This window comes from the organism of the source record quoted next, unplaced genomic scaffold (assembly GCF_019419815.1).
Source record: "Pyrus x bretschneideri cultivar Hongxiangsu unplaced genomic scaffold, Pyrus_bretschneideri_v1 Contig14, whole genome shotgun sequence".
In the NCBI taxonomy this organism is placed as follows: Eukaryota; Viridiplantae; Streptophyta; class Magnoliopsida; order Rosales; family Rosaceae; genus Pyrus; species Pyrus x bretschneideri.
This window is the reverse complement of record NW_025999435.1, coordinates 4173476-4194996: the sequence shown is the minus strand read 5'-3', so window position 1 is coordinate 4194996 and position 21521 is coordinate 4173476. Positions and strand designations below refer to the sequence as shown.

General features: G+C 35.8%; 3 protein-coding genes across 4 annotated transcripts; 2 read left to right on the top strand and 1 right to left on the bottom strand.

The window, feature by feature from the left end:
• Positions 1 to 1726: 1726 nt before the first annotated feature.
• LOC103957735 (DNA polymerase I) lies at positions 1727 to 12702 on the top strand. The gene is made up of 15 exons (XM_009369936.3): positions 1727 to 2005; positions 2184 to 2427; positions 2797 to 2876; positions 3538 to 3576; positions 4259 to 4277; positions 4511 to 4564; positions 5247 to 5374; positions 5465 to 5533; positions 6680 to 6765; positions 7319 to 7428; positions 8129 to 8179; positions 8652 to 8710; positions 10556 to 10600; positions 11829 to 11903; positions 12392 to 12702. The coding sequence occupies exons 1-15, from the start codon at positions 1844 to 1846 to the stop codon at positions 12521 to 12523; spliced, it is 1353 nt and encodes a 450-aa protein (XP_009368211.2). The 5' UTR covers positions 1727 to 1843; the 3' UTR covers positions 12524 to 12702.
• A 1555-nt stretch (positions 12703 to 14257) lies between these two features.
• Positions 14258 to 17665, top strand: LOC103957733 (trigger factor). 2 transcript variants are annotated; one of them, XM_048579863.1, is made up of 8 exons: positions 14258 to 14535; positions 15093 to 15199; positions 15683 to 15726; positions 15843 to 15928; positions 16190 to 16298; positions 16607 to 16620; positions 16967 to 17068; positions 17464 to 17665. In XM_048579863.1, exons 1-8 carry the CDS (start codon positions 14485 to 14487, stop codon positions 17578 to 17580), a joined length of 630 nt encoding a protein of 209 aa, XP_048435820.1. In that variant the 5' UTR covers positions 14258 to 14484; the 3' UTR covers positions 17581 to 17665. The 2 variants fall into 2 exon arrangements, with proteins under 2 accessions (XP_048435820.1, XP_009368208.2); XM_009369933.3 differs by having other exon boundaries at positions 14262 to 14535; positions 15837 to 15928.
• A 150-nt stretch (positions 17666 to 17815) lies between these two features.
• On the bottom strand, positions 17816 to 19465 carry LOC103957754 (UPF0481 protein At3g47200-like). Its single transcript, XM_009369958.2, has one exon. The coding sequence runs from the start codon at positions 19463 to 19465 to the stop codon at positions 17816 to 17818; it is 1650 nt and encodes a 549-aa protein (XP_009368233.2).
• Between the last annotated feature and the right edge of the window lie 2056 nt (positions 19466 to 21521).

Genomic DNA, 21521 nt, shown 5'->3' with positions numbered 1-21521 from the left:
CTCTTGGCTACAATTGATGTTAAGATATCTAACATTAAAAAAAACAAAAACCTCCCTTCCACTCCCATTTTTTTCCCTCTCTTCTTCTCATTTTAAAAATAAAAATAAAAGTCTTCATACACACAAAGTTTGCATGCAAATGCTAGTATTATGGCAATTAGTTGTTTTATTGTCTTAATTTAGTTTTTTTTATTAAAATATAATTTGAAAAATAATGAACCACTTATAATTTTTTAATTTTAATAAAAAAAGAATAAATTGAGTATTATGAAAGCTTGACCCTTTTAGGTTTTTTCCATTATATATAGATATAGATAGGGGATAAATAAAAGAAATTAATTGGATTAATTAATACATTTCAATCATTGAAAGTGTACAATCTAATGATTTATGCGTAATTTTTTGTTTGAGTAAATAGTAGCAATGATTTCTTAACTTTAATCTAACTAGAGTAATGGTCTCTCAATTTTAACCCAACTAGAGCAATAGTCTCTCAACGAAAAATCCATGACCACTAATCCCTTAACTCCTCAAAGCGTGCAACCATGATTTTTTTTTCGTTAACTTTGTCAGAATTTCCGTCGAAATGAGTCAATTGGAAAAATCATTGCTACAATTTAGTAAAAGTTGAGGGATCATTGGTCTAATTGGATTAAAGTAGAGGAACAATTTCTCCAATTAGGTTGAAGTTGAGGGATTATTTTTACAAATTTTTCATTTAGTTTCCCATATATTGCTCTTTGATTTTGACCTCACGTGCGTGATGTCATTTTGACGGGAATTCTAATAGAGTTGACGAATATGACCATAATGACGCGTTTTGATGAGTTAAGTGGCAAAAAATTTTCAGCTCTTTTTGTTTCAAGGGTAATTTTTTGTTTTAAAAGTTTTTTATGGGTGGGAAACTAAACAATGTTAACAGGTGAATGTCTTACACTTCCAAACAACCAAACAAAACAAAACTTTTCTCTTCATGTGAGAGTTCCTTCTCTTTTCTTGAGAGTCTTTTCCACCATCTGTGTGTGAGTGATTTTCCCACCATCTAACATCATTGCTGACGGCTTTCGTTGTGGCGAGGGTCGGCGAAAAGCTTTCCATTTCGCTGTCTGTTTCTTAGTTTTTCAGTTTTTCTCCCCAGTTCTTCCTGATTCAACCTATATGTCTTTACCCAAAGCATGTCTTCCCCAACTACTTTCAATTCGATTTGCAGTCAGATTTCAAGACAAATTTTTGCAGTCATTTGAGAGGGTGCGTAGAGCTCCGATGGACTCATAGGCTCAGGTGTTCACAACACCACCTCCTTCTCTCTGTCTGCCTTTGATCGCACTGTCGTTCGGGGTGTTCCCTCGGACTTCTTCCGCTTTCTAGTTGAGAATGGGGTGATCAGGACAGCTTTCGTGGCTCGGTTTTGCGGAGTTGCTCGATTGGATTTGGCGTTGGCTGGTGGATTGGTTCTGGGTTGATCTGGAAAACTTTGAAAGCGGTGGATGCTGGGGTCAAGAAATGTCTTTTGTTTTGTCTCTAGTGTTGGGCTCTTTTGTTGATCTTTGTTGGGCTTGTTGGGAGGTCCATTTGTGTGTCTTGTACTTTTTATATAGGCCTCTCTTTGTATTCTAGTGTTTGAAATAAAATTGTCTCCTTTCTTCGGAAAGGTTTTCCCAAAAAAAAAAAAAAAAAAAAAAAAAACTGCCTTATTTCACCGAGGGTATAACTGGAAGTCCGTCTGAAAAGACGATGTTTAGGGAGGGAGGCGGGAGGATGTGATGCTGTTTTATGTGCGGAGCCAAAGCTTGCGGCTTTTGTCATTTGGAGCGAGTCGTGACTGAGCAGCAGAGCGCCGGCGATGGCCTGTTGTCATTCGCACTCTTGGCTGCTTCACAATACTCAATCCCTTTCCCTCTGGAAATGGAGAAGCTTCACCCTCAGATTCGTAGGAACAACAAGAAGAAGAAGCAGCATTCAATCTCCAAATTCACTCCGATTTTCTCCCCTAATTTCCCATAAGGTATAAATTACCTTTAACAAGTCACTCTTGCAATTGCTGCTGTTTGATATACACATACATATGTATACATACATATATATATATATGTATTATATGCTAGCTAATTTGTTCTTGGGCAAGCTTCTGAATTTCCAATTTCCCCTTTTTTTTAACCGGAATTTATTTTCATAAATTTTAGGGCTACTGCAATACATTCAATCGTAGTTTTAATTCGGCTTCACCGGGAGTTGTTAGTGAGAGTGGTGATGCCGCCGCCGCAGCCTCTTACTCTAAAAGTGAGGGAGTAGTAAGCCGAGACATGCTGCTGGCTTCAACTTTGTTCAAGCGTGAAGAGAAAACAGTGAACAGTAACCCTTCAGATGGTAGAGTAATGCTCATCGACGGCACATCCATCATTTATAGAGCATACTATAAGCTTTTAGGTATGCTCTACAATTCCTTCCTTTGCTTGGTATAATATATATAACACTAGTGGTTTTCTCATCACTTTCGATTTACAACATTTTTACTTGCACAAGATCACATATATGCAATGTTGGTGCAGTATGTTAGTTCTATACTCGGGCGGTTTCTGCATATTTTGAACCTTGCACAAGAAATATTTTGAAACTTGCACAAGAAATATTTTGAACATTCTTAAGATTCGCCATTGTATGATAGTTTGGTTTTATGGGATACCTGTTACTTTTAGTCATAGTCATACTAAACATAGCTGATTTGAATGTCGTTAATGTTGTTTTCTTTTTCATTCAATAGTATCCACTAATCTTTGTTTCTGTTGATGAGAGTAGCAAAGCTGCATCATGGCCATTTGTCACATGCTGATGGAAACGGAGATTGGGTGTTGACCATCTTCTCAGCACTTTCTCTTGTAAGTGATGTTTATATAAAAGGTTGAGTTGAGCATTTTGCTGTTTTTTCCTTTTCATGTACTTGTAATAAGAACAAAACCAAAACGTATGTTTTCTCCTCTTCAGTTGCAAGGTTTTATGCTCAAGAAGTTGTGATGTCTCATAGAGTGTTGAGTTAACAGCAAAGATACATTAATTGTTGTGTAAATATATTATTGTGTAATAAAAATTAAACTTTATTGCTCTTTTCTATTTAATCGAGGCATCCTGATCCCAACAATAATTAAAAAGATATATATTTTATAATTTTTGAAATAATGTCATTCCGGGGCTTTTTGAGGATGTAACTTGGTTGAGTTGGAAGTGTTTTGGTTGTGCATCTTTTGATTAAGTTAGACCATATGCACAACCATGGGGTATCGGGTTCCTAACTTCCTGTTAGGATAATTTTCCTGTTACAATTTCTTTTTCACTGATATCTGATTCCTGCTCTAAATACTTATAAATATAGCATATTAATGTCTACGTGGACCTTTCTAAAGGGCTATAAACTGGGTATATAAATTTTATATAACAAGTCTTTATGGATGTGTTGAACCCAAACCAAAAGTAGACTGTTGTCTTTTATCATTTGGAATTTTTCTGGTCTAAGGCCTTTTCTGTTAATTGATTTTCTTGCAGATAATTGATGTCCTGATGTTTATCCCTTCCCATGTAGCGGTATGATTTTATGCCATTACATATTTTGTGTATTTTCATTGTATTTCACTTGTAGGTTCTAGACTTCTAGCATGCATGTTCTCTTCGATTTTTATGGTGTTGGCTGGCCATATGTTTCATATTGATTGGCTCAATTCACTTTGGTTAACAAACTTAAAAGGATTAGTACTGCAGAACTTGTAGGGAAAACAAAAGAGAGAAATGAATGAGGGTGAGAGAGGAGAAGGAGAGGGGAAGACTCTGAAAGAGAACAATGGGGAGGCTTCAATATTTCATAATTCAAACATGTCTTGAAGAGCTAGATGATCAACTACATCAAATTAAGTAGCTCCATAATCCAATCGGAAAGCCATAGTTAACTGAATTCCTTAATTGAATCGTATTACCTCCCAAATTATTTCTTTACCTCATTGTCCATCAACTAGTTATTGCTGTTCAGTTTTTGTGGTTTCAACTGTCAAATGTTTTTGAATGCATATAGAATGTAGATAGTGGTTCTAAGAAATAATTTTATTTATAAGTAGGACATGGAGCCATTAAACCTTGTTTCCTTTTGTTCTCCTTGAGTATTATTCAATTTCTGAATATCATATTTGCCCACTTTTGTCTTGTAAGTTGTAGCACATTGCACAACTAATAACTTGTTTTTTCTTCTTCTTTTTTTTTTCATCTTTTCATGTAGGTGGTGTTTGACCATGATGGTGCGATACGAACTTTGCTGGCCTCTTCATTTTTTATTGATTTTCTCATATTTTGTATTTACTTGTACTGTACCAAATTCTCTACTCTACATCACCATCCATCTCTTTAAGTGCTATATACATCTAAAGTCTTGGGTTTAGCTAGTGAAGTCATACACAGTGTACTCAATGTGTAAGTAGGGGAGCATGTTTTTCCAAGCCCAATTTTGATAAGACGGGCATTCTCTTTTCAGGAGTTTCATTTGGTCAAACTTGTAATTCATCCAACGAAAGTTTTAAAGGAAAAGGTATGCTTCTTTTGTTTTATTTTTTCCCTTGGTTTGCATGTTGGAGTTGAGATTGTAGGCCGTTCTGAGAAAGCAAGTCGCGGTAGTTTGTTGGTTTGCCTGCATCATTTATTTTCCTATTAATCTTCGTTTGTTAATATATAATCAAATATAATTTATAAACATAAGTTAATGTATTATAGAATATATGTAACACTATACAGTAATTGAACCTTTCTAGATTATAGTTTCAATGAATTACAGCCCAAAGTATCAACCAATTATGTAACCCCCTAATGATGTATGTAGTATGTGCACTAGAACCTACCCTGTACCATAGAACAAAGTACCTACCATAGAACCTAGTAAACCCAGGACCTGTTTCCCTTCCACATATTGACTTAGGACCCACATGGGAGGTAAATTGGGAAATGTTTATCCATCGTTCATCGTTAGTTAGAGTCACATTTCGCTTTATATCATGTATTTCATCTTTTCATCTGTACACCTTTACCTTGGAGGTAATTTAAAGCTTACCATGTGAAGTAAGTTTTGACCTTAGCATGTACTGATATCTTTGTTCTCCCTTTTTTTTGGTTTCGATGCCCTGGCATTATTTTTCTGTCTTAATATTTGTTACCTACTGTTTTAAAACAATAAGAGATTATGTTGTGTCATAATATTATCTTTATTTTATTTGAAGGCCTGAATTTTCGTCACACTCTGTACCCCGCATACAAGAGCAATCGCCCCCCTACACCTGATACCATTGTCCAGGGACTCCAATACTTGAAAGCATCCATCAAGGCTATGTCCATTAAGGTGATTGAGGTAATAGCTATATATCACAGCTTTATATGACCAGTTGACCCCATAGGTATCTTGGGAATCGTGATTGATCGTGAGTCTACTCAAAGGCAGGTGCCTGGTGTGGAAGCTGATGATGTGATTGGAACATTGGCTGTTAGAAGTGTTGATAGTGGGTACAAGGTAACACTCTGAAGTTATTTTATGAAAGAAAACTATGTCTTTATTTATTTTTTAAATATACTTAATGTTATCCCAGTATGATTATATTTTTGGTTGTAGCTAAACAATGATTAAACAAAATTTCGTTTCTTTTTTTGGTACAAACAAAAATTTCATTTCTATCCATATGAAAATAGGTCACTTTGATTGTCAAGTGGGACTTCAATCTGTGCTCAGCTCCAGAGAGAGTGTTGGAGATTAATTGTAATTAGAAAGAGAAAAATATATTGTTTCCTACTTTTTTTGTGTGATCTAGTTAAAGTGATTTGGTTTTTGTTTAGTGTCTTCTGTAACCAGGGTTGTGCTTGGTTGTGACTAATGAATCTTGTGTTCTCTCTGTTTTTGTTACACACAAAGAACAAATCTGAATTCTTGTTTCATTAGTCACAACCCAAAAAGGGTTCAAATGTTTAGAAGTGGGTTGGTAAAAAGTTGGTCTCAAAACTGTTTGTGATTTAACAGTTTCATAGTTTGTGCTAGTAATCTAGAAGTGGGTGAATAACAGTAATCTAGAAGTGGGTGAATAACAAGTTTGCTGTAGTCGTTGTCTCAAAACTGTTTATGGTTTAGCAGTTTGACATTTTGGGCTCGTTTGGGAAGTTAGAGAAAATGTTTTTAAACCAATTCTTAGTAAAAATTCAAGTTAATCCTGGAAAAGCACTTGAAGTGCTTCCTGCAAGAAGCACTAACTTGTGCTTCTTAGTTAGTGCTTCTTGCAGAGAGCACTTCAAGTGCTTTTGAACCCAAAAATATTTTCTCTAAAAGCACTTTCAGGCATTTAGAAGCACTTCCCATATGAACCAAAAGTGCTTTTGACTGTATTTAGTAGAAAAACTTAAAATTATTTTGGATTCATAGAAGAACTTTCTGGAAAGGCACTCGACATGTGCTCCTTCAGCAAGCACTCCCAAGTGTTTTTCTAGGAATCACTTGGATTTTAATAAAAAGTTCAATGTATTTTTAATACTTGCACTTCTAGCAAAAGCACTTATGAGGAGACGTGCTTTCTAATACAGATAACATAGTGTGATAGTTATATGAAAATCGAAAAGAATTGCTATGAGTTCTTTTGCTCGGTCATTTTCTTATTGACCTAAATTTTGATAGGTACGGGTTGTCTCCCCAGACAAAGACTTTTTTCAGATTCTATCTCCTTCATTGCGCCTTCTACGAATTGCTCCACGTGGCTTTGAGTAAGTAACCTTGTTGAATATTGACCTTAGTAATTTATGTTCTAATCTGTATAAGAATCTTAAAATCTGTACATGTTTGCTTGTATTTAACTTCGTATATTCATGTAATATTGTTTAGCATATAATACCTCTGCCGCTCAGTTTATTCCTTGCTTTTTTAATTCTAGATAACATTAAGTGGCGATTGACTGTCTCAAAATTCTTAAGTTTCTTCAGAAAAAATATAAAAATGAAAGAAAAATTTGCGCTCAAAATAAAAACAAAAAATGAAGAGAAAAAGTGGTCTGATCGGTTTAGGATTCTTAAAGTTCTCATACTGTGGCAGAATTCATCAGTATTATTTTCTTGTACATTAAAATAATTAAAATAGCATAATCTCTTGATAATTTGTTAAGAAAATGGTGATGTGTACCATTTTTTCCTTTCTCTTTTGACAGTTTTGTGAAGGATGAAAGTTATTTAAATTCCCAAACTTTGTAGGCATATATCTTTCTATTTATTATTATTTGGATTAGTAGAGTTAAGCTCTGATGTATGTTTACTGATTTCGCAGTATGGTTTCATTTGGAATGGAGGATTTTGCTGAAAAATATGGAAGCCTTCAACCTTCTCAGTTTGTTGATGTGATCTCGCTTGTCGGTGACAAATCTGATAATATTCCAGGTTACTTTCATTTTGTTTTTTTTGTGAAAACTCAAATGAGAAGGGAGGAAAGTGATTATTTTTTTGTTTTTATTTTTACAGGATAAGCGTCCAGTTATTAACATTTAGTTATAGCATGATATTCGATGCATTATTTTATGAATACCATCTCATCAGCATGAATAGCATCTCAAGCTACAGAAAGCATTTAGTTATAGCATGATATTTGATGAATGGCAGCAAGGGTATTTCTAGTGACGAGATGAAATTCAGTGATTTTTCTCTGTAGCTTGAGATTCCATTCATCAGCCTCAGGACAGAACTTTTATACGAGAACAGTGTCCATCCTGGGAAAAGTGCCAATCCTGCATTCCTTATATTTTAAAAATGAAATGCAAGATAGCATTTATTTAAAATGTTGTAATTGAGTTGATTTGAATAAAGAAAAATCGTAGATATCTTCACAAGTTCTCTTGGCATCATACTGATGACTTGAGACAGAAATCTACTTTCACTTGGGCAGGGAACGAGTGGTTAGTGGATCCTTGTCCTTTAGTTGGGAGAAAATGGAGTTCTAATGAATAACAATTGCTTATAAGAATCTCTAATTTTGGAAAAGGATTCTGGAAATTTCAAAATATATTTTTTTATATCTTTTGTATTTCCTAGAGAAAAATGATCATTGGATTTTATGTTTCGAACCTGGTTGTTATAATTGCAGGAGTCCATGGAATTGGAAATGTTCATGCTGTGCAACTCATCTCTAAATTTGGTGCGTAAAACATGTCATCTTTTTACTTTCTTTGGAATTGAACTGGCATGGTTCTAGTAGTAATAGCCTTTCCTGAATGCCCAACTGCTTAATGTGGTGCTGATCTCTGTGTACCTAGAATACAAATAATAAATGCACCATTCTAATAATGTGTAGCCTTTCTTTCCAACTGAAGTAATGCTAAATTTTTACTATGTTTAAGCTCTATATGATTGCCAAGAAAGCTTGGACTTTCAAACCTGCTCTGTTAGTACTGTCAGTAAGTTTAAATTTCAATACAGATGGCTTTTTAAATACCGAATTTGCGCCTTTGTATTACATAATTTTTTCTAAGTCACCTGGTATTACATGTCCGTATATATGCTTGATAATTTTTCTAATTAGTTACTGGATACAGGGACTATATTGCTTGGTAGTAATAAATAATCTCACTTCTGTGGATAGTAATAAATAATCTCACTTCTGTGGACAGGCACATTGGAGAATTTATTGCAGTGTGTTGATCAAGTTGAAGAGGAACGAATAAGAAAGGTAATGCTATTGTTAATGACTAATTAACAATCTCATAAACAATCAAGTGCTTTTAAAATAAATTTTCATTCGTTTATCAACCTTCTATCAAAAGAATAAAAAGCTAGTATGGTTTTATGGAGATAAGCTGGGGTGAACTAGGTACCCAGATTATTTCTGATTGATTCAACCTGTCTGGACCGTTAATCACAGTTTGAGATCTTCTACTGGGGTTTTAATCACTATGGGTGAAGCATGGATCAGCACGACCTGACTACAAATAATTGGGACTGAGATTGCATTGTTTTTTTAAGAAACATTAAATATACAAGAGCGGACAAGAAGTCCGCAAAAGCACAAACAAAACAGGATAAATAGCAACATCACCCTGACACTTAGAAACTTCCAAAGCATCACAAAACTAACTAATAGCAGCATTTCAATTATGCAAAGTTCTGGAAAAACAAAAATCTCAAAATTGTGTAGTAGCTGATGCCCACAGAGATGACCATAACCCAACTTTATCCCAAAGATCCTCCCTCCTACTGACTTCACAGTCCTAAAAATGAGCATGTTTCTTTCCATCCAAATGACCCAAAAGTAGCTGAAACTACATTACCCCATAAGACCTCGGCTTTCTTCCCCCTTCCTAGTAATTTATGTTTCTCTACCTTAAATGAATAACATTCCCTGGGTAAAACCCAACTGACACCAAACTCCCGAAACAACTTCAACCATAGATTTATAGCCACCGGACAGTGAAGAACAAATGATCAACAGACTGAACTTTTGTTGCGTAAAGTACAGGAATCAGGTCTCCGTTTTTGGAGCATGTCACAAATGTTAACTTTCCATGAGCCACCAACTGAGTAAAAACCTTCACTTTAGTAGGAACTTTAGATTTCCAAACCAAGCCATAAGCCTGAAAACCTCTATCTGCACCGTTTTTGAGTAGGAAACCGCAATAAGATTTAACAGAGAAGCTTCCTGAAGAATCGAGAATCCTATTTCTTGCATCAACCCTTGAAGGGTGTATGCGAGTCTGATCCAATCTTGTCAAGAAAGATGACAACTCATCTAGTTCCACATCACAGATTCCTTTGAAAGCCAAAGTCCCAATTCAGAGAATGTTCAACAAAACTCACTACACTAGAAGTACTCTTGTTATGAAACATGGGAATGTTGAACTGCCCGGGAAATGAGAATTGTAAAGAGCTTTCGCCCGGCCAAATGTCTTCCCTAAATCTAAATCGATCTCCTTTACCAAGAACAAAACGGCAACACTCCAGAAAATAACTATAACCGTGGGAAATATCCTTCCAAGGACTTCTACTTGATCCATACCACACTATCTTGGAATCCCAGCCGTTGTCACTGAGACCATACTTGGTTCTAATCACTTTATGCCAGATAGAATCACTTTCGAGTTCAAAAGAGATTTTAAATCAAAAGGGAACAAATACACTATAATTCTCATTGAATTCGGTTCACAAATCTAAACCTAATTCTAACTGAATTCCATTGCCCCTCACACATTCAAGTTTTGATGAATTTTGTCTGGATCAGTAATAAGGAAGCCGATCTTGTCCCGGTTGGGTTTTTTCCGTAAATTGGCCGACAGGTAGAGATGAGAGATTTGCATGGATCCTCCTGCAGTTGGATCCACATTTTATTAAACTCCAAGTAATGCTTCAATTTGTTCTCCATGTGCTCAGAAAAGTTTCCTTGGATTACTGAGGTTATCAGATTAGGTGTATGCCTTTAAATGGCTTGGAAAGTCAGTATTACCAGGCTGTAAGCTAATTTATAACTGTTCAGAACTTATCATGCCTAACTCACAATGCTGTATCTGTTTTCTCCTTGCAGGCCTTGATAGAAAATGCTGACCAGGCTCTCTTGAGCAAGAACTTGGTAATCGTATTTTCTTTATCCAGTTTCTCTTCTAGCTTTCCTTTTCTATTTTCATAAGGGATTGGGGGTTTGCCCATTTTTATGAAAAACAGTTTTGTTTTTTCATAAAAGATAAACACGCATTTATCTTAATAATTAGTTATTATTGTTAAAAATGAATTCTTGTTCATGATAAAATTGGGCTTAGTCCTCGTTTACCAAATTAAAAAAAAAAAAAAAAAAATCAAATTCTGATAATCAGAAGAAAAGATGAAAGCATTGTAAATCTGTATTTTTTGTCAGTGATCAACTTAGACTACATGTTAATGTACTACTTTTGTGTGGTGAGGACTGATGTTCCCTTATAATTTTCTGCTCTCGGACAGCTCAAGGTTCACTTGAGAACAAGCCTGTTAATATTTGTGTGTTGAAGAATCAATTCAAGCTGAAGCTTCCTTCCGAAGCTTAAACCCATTAGTGAACCAAGTCAAAGCCATACAAACATGTTTAGCAAACAAAAAGATAATGCTTATGGACAAGGTTGTGAAGAAACCTTGACAAGAGTTTCAGCCCGTTTAGCATATTCTTATAATATGAATCGTCTTCTCATATTACAAAAATCTTCCCTTTATTCACTTACAATGATTTTCATCTTATAAAAAAATGAAAAGCTACCTCATCAGTTTGCATTTGAGCTTTTTCTTGAATTGAGTAGTCTATCAAAGCCAAACTAATAGAAGGTCGAGCAATCTGAACAAAGTCCAGACATTTGCTGTAACCATGAAAAGATTTTAACCTATGCATATGTGCTTGAACCAAGTTCAAGTCTGTCTTCAGTACACTTCTTTTCTTGTTACTCTGTTATGTATTACTATTACGTGTAGGAAAAAAAAAAAAATGTATAAAATAAGTAAGACTGAAATCTCTAAATTAGAATTTAACTAATATAGGATTTTGTATAATTTATTTGGGAGCTGTTATTGGCATTCCCAAAAAGTCATTCTGCACTCTTTCGTGTTACTTCTCTCCTAAGTTTCTTTAAAGGAGCGCAGTTTGACTATTTTGAAGTGCCAATAACAGCACCCTTTATTTTTGCAGATTTTGATTTTTTCCTGGCTAGAGCAATTATCTTCTGGTTGTAATTTTCATTCATATAGCTAATACTCTTTAACAACAGATGTTAATATTGTTTTGATATGCACTTCCTCTGTATAATCATTTGATATGTACTTCCTTTGTATAATGACAGGCACTACTACGATCTGATCTTCCACTGTACATGGTACCTTTTGCCACAAAAGATCTGACATTTCAGAAGCCTGAGGTTTGTGCAATTAGACTTAAACGATGTTATCTTCTTTTCGTAACTATAATTTTGGAGTATTTAGTTAATACAATCCCATAAAGCAAGTCATCTGAGTAGAACTTCTTGTTTGATTTGTGATACTATATTAATAGACCACGCATAACTTTTGATTTAGCATATTGTATTATCTGCATGGAGGAAGAAGTAACGTATGTAGAGGCCACTTCGTTCAGACACTTAACTACGTTGTAATACATATTTCCCTTGGTGAAATTCATTGATATCTTCAAATTTTAAGCTATCTTAGATTAGATGTTGTTTGAATATTGAAAATGAATCCAGAAACCCCAAAGCTTATCAGTGTTCAAGATGTTTGTAAAAGTACAAAGCGATTGAGTTTTATCTATATCCTGCTTAACTAATTTAAACATATGCTAGAGCGCATACATTTAGCATTAAGTGTGACTGTATTTGAGGAGCTGATTCAAAATTTCGGATGGTTACAGGACAACGGGGAGAAATTCACGAGCCTCCTAACTGCTATAAGTGCATATGCGGAAGGATTTTCAGCTGATCCAATCATCAGGAGAGCATTTTACTTATGGAACAAACTTGAAAACCAAAATCAAGTTACGTAGTTTGGATTTGGTCGGAGTATGAAGCGCCTATGCTTGTTGCAAAAGACAAGCAATAGAAGGTGCATCATTTTGGTTACCTACTTGTAAATCAACTTGGTATGATTCTAACTTCTTGGGTATAGGATTCAAACAATGGCCATCATTTTTCTCAGCAATTAAACTTTCTTTTTCTTCCCAAATGTCACGTATGCATATAGTTCGTAGTTGCCTCTATTTGATTTGGAACCCACCCACCATTTTGGTTAAAGATCTCACAATTCATAGGTATACCCAGGCAGCTTCCAAGTTACCCTCTTGTCTTCTAATGCACCAAAACAGACTTTATTTGAATGAAAACTTGGTGTGGTGGCACTTCCTCCAAGTGGTCTTTTCTTCTTTGTGTGTGTTTCTATAAATGTACGACTTTTATCGGAAAATAGGTCAACAGTATTGTAGTTATATTATTATTTTGCTAATTGGACGATCATACTTGTTGTGAAGGAAACTTTTCGCAAAATTTAGAATTTTATTTTTTAATAATTCATGCGTTAAAATTAACTAAAGGAGTGGAAGTTAAATTGCGTGCATTTGAAAACGAAATCATTTCTCATTTTCTTCAAGAATTATAGAATGATGAACCAAAACTTTGTTCAAAACAAAAGAAGGGAGGAGTTTGTCTACGAACCCCATACTTTGATTCGTACAAACTTTACATCTTGGAGGGAAAACCCTCAATTTCTTCTTTAAATTTGTTGTCGAAAAGATGAGATAACCATGAAGCGAGAGTTGTGCTAGCACTCTCTAACGTTAGAATCTCATCTCCGTCAAATTGAAGGTTCCATACGTCTCATGCTACTCGGGACAGAGTGCAAGCTAGTGATGCTTTTGGCTACTGGACTCCCGCCATCTAGGGTGTGGCACTTCACCACTCTTGGTAAGATGAAGTTATAATGTAGCTTACACAAGAGTAGAAATTCTCCCCCCAAAACATTTTTTTCTTTTTACGAGTGAAAGAGTGAGAGTTAACTGCATGAGATTTAGTTAAAGTAATCTCATGTAATTAATTACATTTATTAATTAATTGCAATTAACATCCTTAAGTTTTGTTCATCTTCATTGTTGTCTAAAGAAAAGCACAACATTGACAATATAATAGTAGTATGAAGCAGCTGGCAGTAAAACATGAAAATTACCTAACATCTCCAACATTATTAGCTATTTTAACAAACTGAATATTTTTTTGGGCTAAATACATTTTACAATCCTCTCCTCTCTACCATTGTGGTAGAGGGCCACTTGCCTACATAGTTTGACCCCAAGCCATGATGCAAGGGCAATACTCATCTCCACCATTATGGTAGAGGGTCACTTGCCGTATCAACTTATGACTTTCTATCTTTTTGACCATATGAACCTTGGTTAAACTGATGATGTGTATTTACAAGCCATGCTTACATCATTGTGACTAAACACGTGATTTATTGTCTTTTCAAAATATAAAACATTGATTAAGGAGAATGTGAAGCTCCATGATGCCTGATTTACCTGTGACTTCTAACGCTAACTTATAAATGGACGAGACTCTTGTTGTGTCATCAATTCAACGAAAGGACAAAACATCAGGCATAAATTTCAACCATTCAGCTCCCCGTAGTACAAAATGAGAAAATTAACACTACGTAACACATTTCAAAAATCACTTTTAACCTAAAGACGACTAAATATTGGGCCTTGCGAGCGTACGGGTCTGATCCATTCATCCCACATTTTTGGCGCACAGATTTTATCGGGTCGGGCGTGGCGGATACCTCTCTGTCCTGCAACCGTGCCTATCTTCAACGCAGTGCACTGCTTTGGCCCCAAAAGCACCCCACCAAGTTACCAACACATATACATTTGGTGGCTTCTGGGTTTGATGCTCTTCGGCTGCTGGGCGTGGCAGTGAAACTGATATTACAGGGAAGGCAGAATTGCAGGAGATCATGGAAATAGCCGTTAATTTCAGCCTCCCCTTCTCGAGTTTAAATTCTAAGGTTAACAAACAAGCTCCTCCTTTTTCTTTTCTTTTGTTTGTTTCTCTCCTTTTTCTTCAACATATCAATTTTGTATGACATTCTTATCCATTTTTACGTTTATAATCACTACTCAAATACTGGGTTGGATTTGTTAATTCTGTTTAGTCAGTGTGAACTGTCAAGTTTGAAACTTTGTGTTTGTTTCTATGTTCTTTCTTCATTTTTGTATCGAATTCGAACCCAGAAGACAAGTATTTGTGTACAATTTGTAATGTTGTTTCTGTTAATGTTTTCAAAATCAAATTAAAATCGAAAAGATTTTTGCTTGGATACAATAAGCTTTACCAAAACCCTTGTTCATGGGTTTTTATTCATGTCTTGCTCCCTTTCTCTACTGCCTTCTGGTGGTTTCGCGTGATTAACTCCGATATAGCCGGATTGGTTGCACGGGAATTAACTTTGTATATCCATTTTCCGGTTAACAGCAAGTGAATTGCTTAAAGTATGTACATTTTTCATGAAAGTTGTTTTCCGACAGACAAACGAACTCTTCAAATTACCTTACTTTTGTACAGGTAATTAGGCACGATCAGAAAATTGGTGGCTCTTTTCCAAGCCTTACTTGCACAAGGGCAAAATCCTCCAATCACATCACATATGCTGCTCAAGCATTTTCCAGAAGGTAATAATTACTTGTACTACTTACCTTTCTCATATTTATCCTATAACACAGATTTTGTGTTCAGATAAGTTAAATGAATGCCCCATAGTAACTTCTTAAGCTATTCTTGAGCTTCGCAGAATTCGAAGGTGTTAATTAAATGCATGCTTGAGTCACAATATTGTATGAGGATAATACAGCCAATTTGATCTGTATATGGTTATTTAGCAAGTTATTACTAGTTAGTGAGTTTTCCGAAAGCTCGTCATAGTTTGTATGCAGGCACTAATGTTGCTTTTTCAATTTTGTATGAGTTTTTCTTATATATATTCAACAGAATATGAAAAAGGTTATCAGACTGGTTTAGTTCTTTTTATTTATATTTATTTTTCTGTTTGCTTAATTAAATTATTGGGGCAGACTAAGGGTAACGTGTTTATAAATGAGCGGTTTATTGTTTTTGAATCAATATTTGAGTTCTAAATTTCTGAATTTCCTTTACAGGAAAAGTCACAAGTATTTTCCTCCAATTTGTGCTGTATTATCCGGTGCGGTTGTCAAGTATTTTCTGCCTAAGTGCCTAGTCCTATTAAACCAGTGCTGTTACTTCTCTATGCAATTGCCAAGTATTTTTAACCCTTGGTTTCACTTAACATAGGCACAGAAGACAATGGAGTATCTTCATCTCAGATTGACGACTTGCCTGTTACTGTTACTACTTCAGGTGCCAATGATGCTGGTGAACTGAAGGTATGACAACAACATAATTTCAGTTGGGAAGCTTTTTCTATTTTGTTTTATTTTTTATATTTTTAAAGGTTAGTAAGAACACGACATTCCTAAGTGGATGATGGAAGGGAAAGTTATTACAATGTGAAGATATTTAGGCCCAAACAATGATCAAGATGACCTTTGCTCTCTGTTCTTGTTTCATGATAAACGCATTTCTATTGAGATATTTGTATTTTTAAATGGTTGTAAATTTTGACCGTATAAAAATCTTTTCATCAGATAAACGTAGAGGCATCTGGTGCTAAAACTCAAGCAATTTTCGACGAAGTTTTTAATAAAATGGTTACCGCAGCCCAACCGATACCTGGATTCCGAAGAGTGAAAGGAGGTAAGATTTTAGAATTCTATTATATTCATATAGTGTGAACTACTTATGATGATCTTCACTCATTCTTCAAACGTTGTAAGTGTCAATTAAGTGGCAAATTAAGTGGCTTACGTCATTATTTAAATTTGTGAAGAGAAACGATTTTGGAGTTATTAACAAGGACCTTTTCACCTCTTTTTTTTTTACAATTTGGGAGCATATTTATTCTTGCATGTCTTGTTTCCTTCTTCCAGATAATTCTAACTTTTTTTTTTTCTTGATTTCTTCCCCTGGTTATTTTCGCCGATAAATGAAACCTGGACTACCAGGCAAAACACCCAATGTAAGTTCTTAATTCCCAAGTATGCCGCTGCAGTTAACATGTTGACTTGGATATGATTAGTTTCATATGAATCAACAACTTAATTTTGTTATATCGATCACACCTATACAGAAAACTACTGGCTTCCTTCTGAATCCTTCTGTTCAGCAACTTAATTTTGTTTTTAACTTTTTGTGATTCTCCAGTCTGTCAAACACACACACACACAGATTTCATGGTATATATATATATACTTGTTAATTTACACATACAATTGTATGCATTTATACTCTAGCACTCAGTAAATTATGTATAATTGCATTTGTACAGTTGCATCCTTTTACTCATTCTTTTTATTGTCTAGCAGATACCTAAAGACATTTTACTAGAAGTCCTTGGACCTTCGAAAGTTTATAAGCAAGTAATCAAGAAAGTGATCAATTCGACGGTAGCTGAATATGTAGAGAAGGTAGTCGTTTGGTATTCTGAAATTTTATTATTTTTTCTTGTACATGCTTCATCTGGGAAATTCTTGTATGTTGTTGTTAGATTTACTATGACCAAGTATACTGGTTCAAAATGCATTGAACCGCTTCGTTAAATTGAATGAACTCAGTTTTACGAAATTTGTCCTTTTGTTTGTATCACATTTCTGTTGCTATCAGCCTAACAGATCAGACGCTTGATGTTTTCTTATCCATCAAACCATGAATGTTTATAACTTCTTCATGAAGTTGTAAAAATGCTGCTCCCTGGGAGTTAATTGCCTTGACATTGCATAAGTGAGCCAAGGGATTATTTCTTTTTCTTCAACGAAACTCAAGTTTATGTACATCTATTTATTTGATTTTTTAATTGGTGCAGGAAGGTTTAGAGGTTAGAAAGGACTTGAGAGTGGAGCAAAGCTTTGAAGATCTTGAAGATGCTTTCGAAGCAGGTGAAAACTTCCGCTTTGACGCCATCATTTATCTTCGCAAGTGAACGGAAACAATATGTATATTTTTCTTTTCCCTTCTTTTAGTTTTGTACATCATTCATTTGAATTTCAAACAAAGTTACATTACCATATGCTCAAACTGATAATCGTCTCAGACCCAAAAAGATTAAAAAGAAGAGAAAACACCCGAAACTGATAATCTGTCAATTATTTGTGTCGTAATTCAGAACAAAAACTAAAAACGAAAATCAACCATTGAACTCAAACTGATCTGGTAACTTAAAACATTGAATCATGTGGCCAGCCCATGGCTTTAAGGGCCTCGTCACTGTGCTCGTCACTGAGAAAGGCTCCGGAAAGCAACTCGTGCTCCAAATCCTTACCGAAGACCAGAAGCTTTTCCAGATATGTTATGAACAACGAATCCTTGAGAAAGGCTCTGAAACTGAACTTGTGCTCCAAATCCTTTTTGGCAGTGGCAACTCCACAGCCGGTCTGAATAAAGGTGAGGTAAAGAGCTAAGATTCCACCGAGCGTTGAGATGCCCACAACCCAGCTACTTAAATAGTGGTGCACCAATGCTGCTCTTACTTTTGCAAGTTTAGAATCATAGTAGAAGTTGGCATCGCCAATCACCCTGTATAAGTATGTCTGGGATGCATCCGGACCAACTTCCTTGCAGAGGTTGTTGACAAGTTTTGCCACGCTTCTGTTGCTGCCTAGAGAATGTTGGAGGACTCCATGATAGTGGAGAAGCCCTACATCCTTGGATGAATTGATCAGACCGTCGAGAAAAAACAGATAGCTTGTAACATCTGGATGGCAATTCCGGTGACATTTTTCAAATGCCAGCAGGTTACGAAACAAAGTACCTCTATGATCATCGATGTGTATTTGAGGGATAGTCAGAACCTTTCCCCTCAGCGTGCTTCTGAAACTTATATCTAACGGCTGACGATTCATATCAGTCTTGAGCTTGACACCAGCCTCCTTTAGCTCCTGTATGGACCGGATCAGCTGGGTTTGCTTCCCTCGTGGCTCTTGCCATGGAAGGGTAGAGAAGCCCTTTTCATGGTCTGGACGGATGCTATGGTGGAAAAGATGAAGAAAGTGCTTGTGCTTGCCTTCATCTGCTTGTAACTGTTTTGGTGTAAAATGTTCCAAGGGCTTGTTCGGATCTAGATGTCCTTGCAGTAGCGGGTTAATGAAGCGAAGGGCAAGGGCTTCCAGTTCCAAAGATGCTGGTCGCTCGTGCTCAGAAGAAAAACAAGAGCTTCTCGCTGTCAGCTGAAACAATTCACGTAAAACAAACAGAGGGAGCTGATTTTCAAGCTTGATTAAATCCTGACGGAGGGTTGGCAGCATCCACCGTTTAATGGTGGAGGGTGTATGAACGAAATCTTGATGCATCGAGTCTCTGAGCAACTCTACGATGAAGCAACCATCAATGAGCATCATCTTTACAAATTCGTCGCTGCATAGCTTGGATTCTTCGGAGTAGCAGCTCCGAGCCGCCTCCTCTAGTTTCTGCATTGCCTCGGTCGCCTGATCCAGTTCTTCTGGCTTTGGTTTAAAGACGCGTTGAAAGTATACTCGCTTCAGTTTTTCCATTTCCTGTAAGCTCGGCAGTCCATGATGGTAAGGGCCAATGGAGACAATACTTGGTTGGTAAGCCTTGCTTTTTACTTGGCGAAATGTATTAGGAACTTTGTAAATGCAGACAGAGCTACTCTCTCCAGGAATCTCTCTCTGCAATTCTTGTTTTAGCAAAGCTTTCGTGTTTGACGAGCCGCTGAAACTTCTCGCTTTGATTACGTGCAGCGCAGCAGCACTTGTTCCCCTTCCGGCCGCCAAACCATGAAATTTCGTCATGGTTATCTTGTGCAAGAGAAACCAGCTGCTGCTGAAGTTGCCCTTCGCCATTGCCATTGGTGTATCTCACTTCTTGTTGTATTGTAACCGTATATAGAGTGAAGTCAATGTTTAAGTCTTTGTTTGCTTCTTATGTGATATTAATTTTAATAGTTATTAAGTCAATGTTTGATCAGTATTATTATCTGTCATTTTTTTTTTTACATTTAATTGACAACGACATCTGAAATCAACTTATATGGAACGAGTTCATTGTCTCGTGAAATCCTGATCTTATAATACCTTGTCATGTGGAGAAAAAATGACACTTGAGAATGTATTATTAGATACAGGATATGACTGTAAATCCGTTCTATGTAAGTCATTCTCTAAGAATCCGGCTACCTAATGACTATCACAATCACAAATCATTAAGTCTTGCAGGTTAAGTCCAACCCATACATAATTAACGCTAATTATATGTTGTGTTACCTCATAAAGATTGTGCTGCCCATCCGATTTCATATAGCTGCGAAGTTGGACGGTCAACTATGAAAATTACTATAGCGCCAGCTTGTGCTGCTTGTTTCCATTGGAATAAATTTAAAATATGGAAATTGTTACAGAAAGACAAAAAGAGAGTTGGTGGAGATTGAACTACGAGAGTTGTTAGAGATTGAAGTGAAACAAAAGTCATGTATTATTCTATTTATTTTCTTTACCTAGTATCAGATATGAGAAATGAACGTAGAGAAGGACAAATGAGGAAAGCATGATTATTACTTTCTGCTTTTCATCTTTTTGTACTACCCATACGATACAAGCATACCTCTATAGATAGAGGTTTTAACTCGACATCTCTTTTAATGCATGTAAAAAGCTTACACACCAAAACAATAAAAACCAAACGTCTACTATTTAAGCAATATAATTTTGACTCATATTCTTCCACTTTCCACCCTTAGCCATATGTGGTTGTTTTCCAATTTCACAACAGAAATCATTACTTGAGTATTTATAGTCTCGTAACAACTACTAATGTTAGTGGGAAACAATTCAAGAATTAATTACAAAAAATAAAAAGGCACAACTTTGTCAAGTAACCCCATTATTTTTCTTAAAAAAGGCACAAGGTACGGAGAAATATCATTACAGTAATTCCCAAGCCTATCTTTTCTCTTTATGCAGCTGCACCCCTCTGTTCTTCAGTTAAATTTAGGCCATAACACTTTGTTAAACACGCTCCTGATACTGCGCTAAGGAACTAAATGCTTGTTTACTACAAAGCCGTTCACAATATTCATCAAGCAATCCAAAGAATCTATAAAACATGGTTTCAATTTTGATATTTTTTCAGCATTGATTACATGAAATATTCACTATGAAGCATGAACTCTAATTTTACGTTTTTTTTTCAAATTATAAATTTAGTTTAAATTTATTGTTCTTATAATTGTGGTGAATTCAATATGCGTGAATAAGAGAAGAAAAAAAATGGGAATTTTCAGACCCTACACACACGGGAGCCGCAGCCTGAAGTCGCGCTGCCCGAGCCACCAAGTCGTTCCTACTCCAAAACTCTAAGGTCCAAAACAAAGCCGTTTTGCATCACCTTCCTTATGGACTTGGGCTGCCTGCAGTCGACTCGCAACCCAATTTAGGCATATGCACCAAACCGTCCCACTTGTTTTTTTTTTTTTTTTTTTCTTTTGGGCCTTGTTTTATTTTTGGCTTGCATCAAATAACAAGCTCATGGGTTAGACCTTATTTTTTCACTTTTCCTTCTTAGCCCAATAATTCAGTATATAATATGTTAACCCATTTACTTTTCATTTGTTGCCCAGCAAGCCAACAATCATTCTTTTGGGCCTGCAAGCCACGAAAGCCCCATATTTTGGGTCGTCACTCATTCTTTTCACACATAGGTTCCGAAGCTATTTCCGTTCACTACATATGTATATTGTGATTGTTTGTAGGTATCATGAACCTAGAGTTCGTACTTTAAACTTGAACTTGAAGTTTTGAAAATAAGTGCCATAGAAATTCAAAGTTTCATAAAACAATACACCCGTAAAAATCCGGAGTTCTTGTAGGTGATTTGTTAGGATTACATGTAGATGATGCTTTTAAAAAC

Bases quoted from the DNA above. Each gene is read 5' to 3' on its own strand.
- LOC103957735 (XM_009369936.3), top strand. From the start codon at position 1,844: ATGGCCTGTTGTCATTCGCACTCTTGGCTGCTTCACAATACTCAATCC. The intron at 2,877-3,537 runs GTAAGTGATGTT...ATTTTCTTGCAG, and splicing joins TCTTCTCAGCACTTTCTCTT to ATAATTGATGTCCTGATGTT. The intron at 8,180-8,651 runs GTGCGTAAAACA...TTCTGTGGACAG, and splicing joins GCAACTCATCTCTAAATTTG to GCACATTGGAGAATTTATTG.
- LOC103957733 (XM_009369933.3), top strand. From the start codon at position 14,485: ATGGAAATAGCCGTTAATTTCAGCCTCCCCTTCTCGAGTTTAAATTCT. The intron at 15,929-16,189 runs GTATGACAACAA...TCTTTTCATCAG, and splicing joins ATGATGCTGGTGAACTGAAG to ATAAACGTAGAGGCATCTGG. The intron at 17,069-17,463 runs GTAGTCGTTTGG...TAATTGGTGCAG, and splicing joins TAGCTGAATATGTAGAGAAG to GAAGGTTTAGAGGTTAGAAA.
- LOC103957754 (XM_009369958.2), bottom strand. From the start codon at position 19,465: ATGGCAATGGCGAAGGGCAACTTCAGCAGCAGCTGGTTTCTCTTGCAC.